This window comes from Cydia fagiglandana, chromosome 3 (assembly GCF_963556715.1).
Source record: "Cydia fagiglandana chromosome 3, ilCydFagi1.1, whole genome shotgun sequence".
Classification (NCBI taxonomy): Eukaryota; Metazoa; Arthropoda; class Insecta; order Lepidoptera; family Tortricidae; genus Cydia; species Cydia fagiglandana.
The window spans coordinates 17,441,997-17,455,095 of NC_085934.1; the positions used below are offsets into that span (position 1 = coordinate 17,441,997).

The 13,099-nt window shown below is 38.1% G+C and overlaps 1 protein-coding gene across 1 annotated transcript in view; it reads left to right on the forward strand.

The window, feature by feature from the left end:
* LOC134680300 (cell adhesion molecule Dscam2) overlaps positions 1-13,099 on the forward strand; it is a 212,826-nt gene that overhangs the window by 59,355 nt on the left and 140,372 nt on the right. The window contains exon 4 of the mRNA XM_063539410.1: positions 9,566-9,708. Within this exon, the coding sequence (XP_063395480.1) occupies positions 9,566-9,708 (143 nt within the window). The remainder of the gene's footprint in view (positions 1-9,565; positions 9,709-13,099) is intronic.

The window sequence follows — 13,099 nt, forward strand, 5'->3', positions numbered from 1 at the left end:
CAATTCCTTCACTAACTTGAGTCAGGTTTTCGAAGTTTGATAGACAAACCCCTCTTGTTCTCATGGACTGGAACTACTAGTTTGGTAAATTGATATTCCGGCACTAAGATGTATAGTTATCTACAATTTTAATTGGCTATTATTTAAGTTTTCTTTTGTTTTTTCTGTTTCTAAAAGTTACAATGTTATTCAAAAGAACGTCCAATTATTTACAGAGAAAAATTGTTTCCGGTCCGGTACTCGCCGACTTTTTAACCGACTTCCAAATCCCAAAGGAGGAGGTTATCAATTCGGTTGTATGTTTTTTTTTAACCGACTTCCAAATCCCAAAGGAGGAGGTTATCAATTCGGTTGTATGTTTTTTATTTTTTTTATTTTTTTTATTTTTTATGTTTGTTACTCCATATCTCCGTCATTACTGGACCGATTTTGAAAATTATTTTTTTGATTGAATGTATATGCATACAGATTGGTCCCGTTTCTGTCAAAACCCAGTTCTGATGATGGGTTCCATGAGGAATCGAGGGAACTCCTCAAATCTTAAAGGCATACATATAGTGATTTTTGGGTTTTTATCATCAAATCAAGCATATGCATCCAAAAGAGTGACATTTGATGAAGTGGAACTGCTGATGATGATCAGAACGGAACTCCTCAACGACGCATAGTTCACGGTTGGCGATTTGTCCTCTTCGTTATGTTTGTTAAGAAAATTCAGTTTTTAATGCACATTTTTGTCAAGCTCGAGTTCTGATGATGGGGTCCATGAGGAATCGAGAGAACTCCTCAAATCTTAAAGGCATGCGTATAGAGATTTTTGTATTTACATCAGAAAATTAAGCATTTTCATTAAAAACTGTCGCATTTGATGAAGTGGAACTGCTGATGATGATCAGAACAGAACTCTTCAACGACGCATAGTTCACGTTTCGAGATTTTTCCTCTTCGTTATGTTTGTTCAGCAAGTTAAGTTTTTAATGCACATTTTTGTCAAGCTCGAGTTCTGATGATGGGATCCATAAGGAATCGAGGGAACTCCTCAAATATTAAAGGCATGCGTATAGAGATTTTTGTATTTACATCAGAAAATTAAGCATTTTCATTAAAAACTGTCGCATTTGATGAAGTGGAACTGCTGATGATGATCAGAACAGAACTCTTCAACGACGCATAGTTCACGTTTGGCGATTTTTCCTCTTCGTTATGTTTGTTAAGCAAGTTAAGTTTTTAAGCCACATTTTTGTCAAGCTCGAGTTCTGATGATGGGATCCATAAGGAATCGAGGGAACTCCTCAAATATTAAAGGCATAGATTTTTTTGTATTTTCATCATAAAATCAAGCATTTACATTAAAAACTGTCGCATTTGATGAAATGGAACTGCTGATGATGACCAGAATAGAACTCTTCAACAACGCATAGTACACATTTGGTGATTACGAATTTCGATTTTGACTTGGACTGGGTCCCGGACTCGGACCCAGAACCGGACTCATACCCGGATCCGGTTCGGACCCGGACCCGGACCTGGACTCGAACCCGGGCTCGGACCCGGACTCGGACCCGGACTCGGACCCGGACTCAGACCCGGACTCGGACCCGGACCTTGACCCGGAAAACCACTAGGATACCTTAACTAAATAAACCACTATGATTACCTACCATAAAATGTGTAAGTATATAAGTATGATGATGCAATCTTACTAGCCCCTCCCGCTTAAACCCCCGTACACCGCACCGCATGGGCCGTTAAGTGGGTTAGGTTAGGTTTGAACTGCGATCCTCACAGAACTGAACTGCTATCAGAGAAGTGGGTTAGGTTAGGCTAGAACTACGACCCTTACAGAAGCGAAATGCTAGTAGAAAAGTGGGTGGTTTTACCTCCTTTTCTACATAGTGTACCATCTACAATAATCTTTCACCGGCCCCCATAGAAGTCGGTTTTTTTTTCTTAAAAATTATTTATTTTTGTTATTATTTTTATTTTTTATGTTTGTTACTCCATATCCCCGACATTACTGGACCGATTTTAAAAATTCTTTTTTTGATTGCATGTATATGCATATAGATTGGTCCCGTTTTTGTCAAAATCCAGTTCTGATGATGGGATCCATGAGGAATCGACGGAACTCCTCAAATCTTAAAGGCATACATATAGTGATTTTTGTGTTTTTATCAACAAATCAAGCATATACATTCAAAAACGTGACATTTGATGAAGTGGAACTGCTGATGATGATCAGAACGGAACTCTTCAACGACGCATAGTTCACCTTTGGCGATTTGTCCTCTTCCTTATGTTTGTTAAGCTAGTTAAGTTTTTAAGCAACATTTTTGTCAAGCTTGAGTTCTGATGATGGGATCCATGAGAAATCGAGGGAACTCCTCAAATTTTAAAGGCATGCGTATAGAGGTTTTTGTATTTTCATCAGAAAATCAAGCATTTTCATTCAAAACTGTCGCATTTGATGGAGTGGAACTGCTGATGATTATCAGAACGGAACTCTTCAACGACGCATAGTTCACGTTTGGCGATTTGTCCTCTTTGTTATGTTTGCTAAGCAAGTTTAGTTTTTAAGCCACATTTCTGTCAAGCTCGAGTTCTGATGATGGGATCCATAAGGAATCGAGGGAACTCCTCAAATCTTAAAGGCATACGTATAGAATTTTCTGTATTTTCATCATAAAATCAAGCATTTACATTAAAAACTGTCGCATTTGATGAAGTGGAACTGCTGATGATGATCAGAACAGAACTCTTCAACGACGCATAGTACACGTTTGGTGATTTCGAATTTCGATTTTGACTTGGACTGGGACCCGGACTCGTACCCGGATCGGAACCGGACCTGGACTCGGACTCGGACTTGGACGCGGACTCGAACCCGGACTCGGACCCGGACTCTGACCCGGACTCGGACCCGGACTCGGACCCGGACTCGGACCCGACTCGGACCCGGACTCGGACCCAGACTCAGACCCGGACTCGGACTCAGAGACCTGGACCTTGACCCGGAAAATCACTATGATACCTAAACTAAATAAACCGCTATGATTACCTACCATAAAATGTAGGTATATAGTATGATGATGCCAAACCCCTCCCGCTCATACCCCCGTACACCGCACGGCATGCGCCGTTAAGTAGGTTAGGTTAGGTTTGAACTGCGATCCTCACAGACCAAACAAAAGTGGGTTAGGTTTGGTTAGCACTGCGGGCTTTACAGAAACGAAATGCTACTAGAAAAGTGGGTTTGATTAGGTTCGAACTACGATCCTCACAGAACCGAACTGCAATCAGAGAAGTGGGTTAGGTTAGGCTAGAACTACGACCCTTACGGAAACGAAATGTTACTAGAAAGTACTGGTTTTACCTCCTTTTCTACATAGTGCACCATCTACCATAATTTTTCACCGGGCCCCATAGAAGTCGGTTTTTTTTTCTTAAAAATTATATTTTTCTTTTTCTATCTGAAGTATAATAAATCGTTTATTTGTCTTACTTGTTTCACATATTATATATATATTACTGTCCTTGTGCGGCATCTAAACTAAAAAAAAAAAATTGAGTACCTAGCAGAGCTTCGTAAGACTCCGATATGTATGTTTTAGTAGTAGTAAAAACATGAAAGAACACACACTACATTTTATGTTTTTTTTTGTTTAACCACTACAAGTTGCTAACTAGTCTAGTCTTCTTCTTCCTGGCGCTATCCCGGCATTTTGCCACGGCTCATGGGAGCATGGGGTCCGCTTGACGACTAATCCCATGATTAAGTTGCTAACTCCTAGTATTGACAAGTTACTGACCGATTACATGATTTCACTAGACCAAAGGTCACCAAACAGCGGCTCTTTTTAAAATGAATGATGAAAATGAGATGTACATATGTGAAACTTGAATAAAAATATTGTATTTACCTCCAACTTTACAAAGATATTAAAATTCTCAATTACACCTCAAAGTTGCTTTTCGCCAAAACAAAGTTTGAATCTCGTTAACAAAGAGGGCCCATAAGCGGCAACTCAAAAACAAAACTTAATAGCCCCTTGTAAGCCAGCCGGTTAACTTTTGACATAAATTTTTATCATTGAGTTTAATGAGATAGCTGGGTCATGTGATTTAAAGGGACTAAGGGCTTTGTGAAGCTGGAATTAGTTAGGTTCTTTGTTAGAGCAAAGGTATTCATTAGGAAAGTTGAACGTTGTCCGTTTGAAAATATAGATACAACTTGTAAATAGGTTATTTCCATATAAATTAATGTGTAAAATATTTATACAGTTACTTAATATTAATAAAGAAGGATCACATAACTTAGTTAATAAAGCTTGCTTGTTGTTGTTGTTGTTGGCTTGGAGTAAATTTTAACATAATTTATTTCTGTTAAAAAAAAACTCAAATAATGAATGCCTACTTATTTAATACAAAATGTAATTGTGAATAAGTTTAATTATATAATTGACCAAGTGAAAGAGAAGCACGCGTATTCGGGACACGAGATAATCACAAGATCTAGAAACGATATAGAGATCAACTAGATTTACATTAGATATCGACTAGATGTGACTTGGATATCTAAGTCATAACTTGTCGAAATCGTTCAAGAGGGCCTCCAGAATCGCGGAAACGTCAAATTTGACATATTTATCTTACAAATATCTTTAAATTACCCATATCGTAACTTGTTGAGGTCTAGTAGAGATCTAATACATTTTCAGAATCGAGCCGTCGATCTCCGTTTTAGATTGACCAAAAATTATTTCGTATACATAGCGTCGTTTTCAGTATGGATCAAACGAAGGCCATTTATAACAAACCTACCCGTTATACCATGTACAGATGCATGACAAATGCGAACGTTTCCGAGAAAATACGATGGAAAACAATTATGCACTACATCTGTATATTCATCGAACATTAGTTATTTCTGAGAAATCTTCGATTGTGTTCTTAGTGAACCATATATGCTAATCTAACATTCTATTTAATTAAATAACTAACCTACAAAACTTAAACTATATCCAAAAATAAATATACGCGACTTTTAAAACACCTCCAGGAGAATGATATAATTAACCCGCGACAATTCGGTTTCCAGAAGAATAAGGGAACAGGAGATGCCGTAGATGCCCTAATCGATGATGTGATCACTAAACTACATGATCGTAAAAGAGTTGTAGGACTATTCCTTGACCTGAGTTCCGCATTTGACACGGTCGACCATGTGATTCTAATGGAAAAGCTTAAATTTTATGGAATCAGGGGTAATGCGTATCATCTCTTAGCTAGCTATCTTCAAAACAGGAACCAATATGTCGAAATAAATAATTTTGAAGTTAGTGGTGAATGTAGAGTTGATATTCCTGTTAAATCAAAGTTAGTTAGAGTAAACAGAGGGGTACCACAGGGCTCCATATTGGGCCCTATACTTTTCCTCCTATTTGCTAATGACCTAGTCAATTATGTGCCTAGTGTCGTGCCGAGCTGCTCCTTGATTGTCTTTGCTGATGACACAAACGCAGTGATATCTGCGAATAGCATGGCCGAGCTCAATAGTATTACCAATAGTGCTATTTCAGCCTTCACCCATTGGTTCACGTCTAATAACTTACGCCTGAATTCAGACAAGACCCAAGCTTTACTATTCAAACTAAACGCCAAGAAAACTGACAAACTTAATGTTACTATGGACCAAGTCAGTTTGAATACTGCTGAACACGTTAAATTTCTAGGAGTTTACATTGACGCTAATCTAAATTGGAAGCAAGAGCTGGAGGCTATAGTAAATTCGATCCATTCCGCTTGTTATGCCATTAGAAGCCTCAGAGATGTGTTAGATCTAGATCAACTCAAAATTGTTTATTATGCCCTAGTAGAGTCAAGATTGCGGTACAGTATAAGGTTTTGGGGAAATAGTTTTTTATATAATATAAACGGAGCCTTGATTGCCCAGAAAAGAGCAATTCGAGCAATGGTACGCATTCCTACTCTGGGTTCATGTAGAGAGTTTTTTCAAAAACTAGGTATTCTCACGGGTCCCAGCTTGTACGTCCTCATTCTTCTTACCCAGTTTGTGAAAGACGTTGCTAAAGTTTGTACAGTTGAAGAACAGGAGTCTCGCCTAGCCACAAGGACAAAAAACATAAAGCACAGTTTCATTCCAAAGCTTCAGGTAGCTAAACATTGTGCAAGATATCAGGCGGTCACTCTATTTAATAAGCTCCCTACTGACCTAAAAGTAATTACGGACTGGTTCTTATTTAAGCGTAAGTTGAAGTCGTTCTTATTGACTAGATGCTCCTATAGTATTGAGGAAATATATGATAGGTCCTAACATAAGGTATTTATAATTGTTATTTAGTATTAGTATTAATGGTTTATTGTTGTTTTATAAAATGTATTTAATGTGATTTCTGACACAATGATTGTATTGTTTAAGAATAGAATAAATGAAATGAAATGAAAATAAAACTAAACTTAAAATAAATGATTACAATCTAACATTTGTATGTATCTTAAATATTGCAAAAATTTAATAATAAAAAGTAAGTATACCCTTACATAGTTATGTTCACGAAACTAGAATCTACTACATATTATCCAGATTTGACTAAAATTGTTCTGATGTCAGTCTTTCAGACCTGACCTGACCCCCGGAAGTTTTAATGCAAATAACTACCTTAGGTACTTAATAAAATTGTTGGAACCATAATATATAATGGTTAAAATAGAAAAGCAGTTAGGTGGCCTCGAATAGGGGACGAATCGACTCCGGAAATTTCCCTCGGGCATATTATATCAATATTGTCATAAATTATATCTATACATATATATAAGCCTTTTAAAAACCTGTGTTTCCTTCCTTATAATATTAAGTACAAAAAACTCGCTGCTATGGGAGCGAAAATCTCAATTGCCAATGAAAAAAAATAAAATGTATGAAAATTATGCGACTTTTCCAAAGTTTTAGATTTCAGTCGTATGTGACGTATCGGGACGTATCGTCGTTGTAACTTTTTGATGAACCTACGCTACAATTGTCAAAATGTAAAATATAATTTAGTAGAAAATTTTCATAGTTTTGCTGCTAAAATAATTCTTTTGTACGTAATGAAAAATTACGTTTAAAGTTTGCCCAGTTCTTGGAAACAATCCTGAACATAATTATTTATTTATTACTGTCGTATGCTCCTACTAACAGGAACTTTGTACAGTCACCACACGGGAATGTTAAGCTATTTAGGGTTCTAGCTAAATTGGACATGCCATAGCGCAAGTAGTTATTGAAGAACCAAGTTAGCTAGGGCCCTAAATGGCATAACAATCGCGGAGCGTGATGGTACATAACATAAATAAATGAGGTCTTTTTTTTCATTGCAATATAGTTTAAACTGGATTAACCACTCAATATTTTCTAGATAATTACCGTACTAAATAAAATTATTTCTATTCCATTTTATTTAGTATGTGAACTGTGTCATCATTCATCGTCATTTCAGCCTATATACGTCCCACTGCTGAGCACAGGCCTCCTCTCATGCGCGAGAACTGAACTGTGTAGGAAAAAGAAAGTTCCCTAAGAGTAAGACCCTTATAAATTCATTTAGGGCACATAAAGGGAACAAGCTAAACCCAACGCAGTTCCGTGAAGAAATATGGTGCGCGCAGTAACTTCAATAACTGTTAGGAATTGCTATTCTAAGTTTCAATTCAAGTCAATTGTTGCGTGTCATGATACCATCGATTATTTCGACGTAGACAGATACAGAGTATTGTTTAAGTCTGATAATTAATACAGACGTTACGGTATTTGGTTCACTAAAGTCGATGGAAATTCTCAAAATGTGGTAATCGTTTGCTTTAGATCTAAATGCTGTACAATGTGGCCTCTATTCATTGCTTTTAAGCTTCATTTTAGAATGCTAAAGTGTTCCTCTAAACATTATTACACTAGTGGCTCTGTGGATTGAGAAATCTGATCTGGGCCTAGCCAAAATGACCATCGTACATCGTATCGTCGCCACGTTAAATACCAAATGAGCTCGATTTTAGAAAACTTAAATTAGACCCTGACTGAATTACATATTTCAAAGGGGTTTAATTTATCATTTTGAATAGCCAGACAGCCGGACGGACTACAAAACATTTTAAAGAGAACATTAAAAAAATCATTTTTCACGAAATGTTTACCTGATGCAGTTCTTATAAGGTATATCTTTTAGTTTAGAAAGCCACAATTTTCGATTTGGCGAAATAATTTCCAATCGTACAATACAAAGTTGGTTTCTTATTTTCCAGTAGATAATCTGAAAACAATTACAATCAAAGGAAACCGTCCCAACGTTCAATGTTACGTAATGTTGCGATTCGTTGGTTCGTTTCAGGGTTCGGCGAAAATAAATGTAAATTAAAATCGAATTTAGTATATTTAGGTAGGAAATAAAAATGTATGGTACAGTTTTACTATTTTAGTCGTGGGCGGAAGCTAGTTAGATAATTACTCAAAACTCGTTTTTACGAATAGTCCGCGGAACTGCCATTTCAACAACAATTATGTATGCACATACTGATTTATACTTTCGCGATTTTTACACATTATTAAAATTGCGCGAATAAGTCCCGTTGAACAGTTAATAATTATGCACACATTTCTTTTACCGCTACGACTGCATCGGCATCGCCCAAATCACATAAAAGAAGGTATTAGTAGTGTAATATAAACGTCCTCGAAAACTACTTACCTACTTAGTTCAGCCTCACTTCAAATATGCACAAGCAAAGCACCTTTTGAACATTCCGACCAATCCTGGGGCGCGGCCCGGGCGCCAATTACGTTCCTTCTTTTTTCCTTCCTACAAAAAAAACAAGGCAGATTGCCCTTAATTCTGTCGCCTGCCAGTCCGCGGAGGAAATTAAAGTCGAACATTGGAATTTTATCACAATTGATGAGTTGGCAAATGTTTCGTGCCGCTGATTGTTTGTGATTACCGCCCGTAAGTGAATTACGGTTGTTTGCGTTCGAACTTCCGTGTCTTTGTTGGATAGCCGAGTAGAAAACTGATGGAATGCTTGGTAAAACGATCTCGTGACCGTTAAGGAATTTATTACTTTTTTAGTAATGTATTCCTTAATTAGTTTAGGATGTAGTTTAGATAACATATAAAAGCCGAACAAGTTGTTACAAAATTCCACATAATAAGGTTTTTAATTTTCGCTTAATGTGCTAATTTTGAAAATATATAGGTAAGTACACGGCAAATTAAGTTAAGTAAGTAGTTTTATTTGTATTTATTTGTAACGATATTAAATCGTTGTTTCAGGCCAATTTGAACGTACAATGACAGAATGACGTTTTAAATGATGTGATGAATAATACCTACGTAACGTTTGTTAAAAGTCGTACTGTTTAAAATACACGAGAAAACGGAGAGTTACCGAGAAGAGGTCGGAACTCATTGGAACCATGAAGTTCGTTAAGTAGTCACTAGCGTCGGCTCTAGAGGGTTAGGTCACTTTACCTTTTGTTTAAGACCTATTTTAGTTTATGATTGTTATGTTGTTACAGGCAGGTGCTGGACAACGGCACGTTAGTGCTGTTGCCGTTTCCGGCAACACGCTACCGGCAGGACGTCCACGCCGCCGTATACCGCTGCCGCGCGCACAACGCGCACGGCGCCGTCGTGTCGCGCGACATGCGCGCGCGGGCAGGTCAGTCATGCTAGTTACAAGCTGGACGACGGTACGCTAGTGCTGCTACCGTTCCCGCGGCCACTCGACCGATATATATTTACTTATACATTAACCCCCTTATTCATAAACGTTTACTAAAGTTGACAAGCCGATAATAATCGTTTGTCCCTTTCCGACGTATTAGTATGATGGAAAGGGACAAACAATTATTCTCGGCTTGCTAACTTTAGTAACCGTTTATAAATAAGGGGGTAAGTATGTACAAACAGCAACACTCTTACCTGACCATCGGTGGACCTTCATCATTCATCATCATTGGCCTTTACGTCTATTGCAGACGATTTATGGTGTAACATACATTACACCGCCTGGGACGGAATTAAGGAAACGCAGGGATGCCCAGCACCTGCATTACCCTCTCGGCTTCACTGTCTTATGCCACAGGAAAGGCGAGCCAATACGTGTGGAGACAGGTCAGCTGCAGGAATCTGCCGCATATTTCAGGTTGGACCCTACTCGCGCCTTACGGAAACTCCATTCCGGGTTTTATTTTGGAGTATCCTTCTCCTAGATGGATTGCAAAACAATGCTAAGAGGACCATCTCCCCTGTGACGAAATAGCTTCTTGCTTCGTTTGTGGACTTAGCCACCTCGTACGACACCCTATCCTATGTGAAGGTTGGCGCTATTCTAAAGCCGGCCACCACACGGCAGGTGGTTGCAGGCGGTGGACCTTACGCCTTTTGTAATAAGTTTTACTGATGGACAGTTAACAGTGTGGGCGATGGTACCCATAAGCCTTTCACTACATCTTACGTAAAATTAAGATTTTATTCTCAAACTTAATTGGTGTTCTTCCAAAATATGGACCTCTATATTTAAATTAGACAAATTGCTAAAATCAAACGATGATACACTCTTGACGAAAAGATGTTAGATATTTATGGTTGACATACATATATGTACACTAAACAGTGTTTGTGATGACATGTTTTAATGTCGTATATGGTCTAAGTTATGTCTCATGTTGTGCAATGTATGTATTATGTATTTTATACAGATAAAAAAACCTTTCATATTACAATGATTTTAATGCCGAATCGTTTCCTTCAAATCTTCCACTTTAGGTACTCTTTTCCGTGCATTAATCCTATTACCCAACCGTTTACATTTAGTTGTTTTTTCATCCTCAATACGATTTTCTCACATTTTCTTCTCTATTTTGATGTCATAAATATTATGGCGGGAAAATTTGGAGAAAAGCCAATCTCGTTCGCAAAGGATTACAAACAAAGTCGTAATCTAATCCCGCGTTTGTAGTTCGTCGACCTTTACTCCCAATTTACATGGGATGGGAGAGATGAAAAACCGGGCAAGTGCGAGTCGGACGCGCACGAAGGGTTTCGTACCATAATGCAAAAAAAAACAAAAAAGAAAACTGTCACCCATCCAAGTACTGACTACTCCCGACGTTGCTTAACTTTGGTCAAAAATCACGTTTGTTGTATGGGAGCCCCATTTAAATCTTTATTTTATTCAGTTTTTAGTATTTGTTGTAATAGCGGCAACAGAAATACATCATCTGTAAAAATTTCAACTGTCTAGCTATCACGGTTCGTGAGATAGAGCCTGGTGACAGACGGACGGACGGACGGACGGACGGAAGGACGGACAGCGAAGTCTTAGTAATAGGGTCCCGTTTTACCCTTTGGGTACGGAACCCTAAAAAATATGACATACTGTGTACAAGCTCAGTATTGATATAATTTTAAAGGTTTAATATGTACCTACTCGAGACCAATTTATGCACGTAAATTATTAATTAAGGTTCGATTCAAGTTTCTAATGAATATGAATACCGATAGTGATTAACGATTCATAATCTTATAAAGTAAACCGTACTTAAATATTTCATCAATGTGTGTTAGCTAGAATGGTGCGGCCAAGTGCGAGTTGGACTCGCGCACGAAGGGTTCCGTACCATTACGCAAAAAACGGCAAAAAAATACGTCTGTTGTTCATTTAAATATTTATTGTATTCTGTTTTTAGTATTTGTTGTTATAGCGGCAACAGAAATACATCATCTGTGAAAATTTCTATCACGGTTTATGAGATACAGCCTGGTGACAGACAGACAGAGACAGACGGACCGGAGTCTTAGTAACAGGGTCCCGTTTTTACCCTTTGGGTACGGAACCCTAAAAACGAATATCATTCTCACAGTGTGGATGAAACTAGCAGCCTTCATAAATGGAGATGATCTGTGTGAGTTCCGGTCGAAAATTAAACAGTTTAATGGTCCAGGTCGAACGGCCTGCGACTAATAGGCATGCATTATTGATGCCGACAGCCAGCCGTGGCCGGTGGAAGTGACGTATGATAATAGATCTATAATATTTCGTGCAGACTGAATATTAGGAAGAAAAAACCAGACAACATTTGATACTGATATACAGCCTGGTGACAGACAGACAGACGGGCAGACGGACAGCGGAGTCTTAGTAATAGGGTCCCATTTTTACCCTTTGGATACGGAACCCTATAAACGATTTCGTTTATAGGGTTCTATCGCTTGTCGCGTTCATTCAGCCCAGTTCCCTGGAGTTGGAGCTGCAGGTTACTGTCCCGGCGGCATTCCCACACTATTCTCCTCAAGTCTTCTTGTTTTCCAGCAGAACAGAAGGACATCTTTGAGTTCGACGTCCTTTAGTTCGTTTTCTTTTAGTGTGTCTCTACCGAAAGTATACATATTATATCGCGGTGACCCCTTACGTAGTAGGTAGTGTATAAAGTACTATTAAATTCGGTGTGGATAGCCAGGTAGGCAATCCACAGTTGCCATTGCTATTACTATCATGATGACGTTAATTGTGCGCTCGTGGGCAGTTACTTGCCGCGCTAATGAACGTTCTGCTACGATTTATTGTTTGCCGAAGGCTACGAGTATTCAGTAGTATTTCCTGAAAAACGCGCTTCCTTGTATCATTTATACTCAGAGTGGGATGTTTTCACATGTTTCAAATTTAAAATTGAAACAAATAATAAGTTTTTGGCAAAAAGTTAATTCGTGGTACAAGCTTTTATCGCTGACTGTACTTTTCTTTCCACAGGCAACGAATGCTCATCGAGACAATTCTAAAAACCGCAAACACAATTAGGTTTCGTTGTTTTATCACATAGTTCCTATGGCCACCTCCGGTCTCCATCATCAGATCAGCTCGATGACACCATAATATTGCATGGTCACCCGACTTAAGTATGTATGCAAAATTTCAGCTCAATCGGAAACCGGGAAGTGGATCAAATTTAACTTACAAGATTTGATTACACACAGACAATGGTCAGGTGAAAGTAAATAAAAGCTTGTAAAAAAAATCGAATGCTTTATATATTGCACAAACCCAAAAT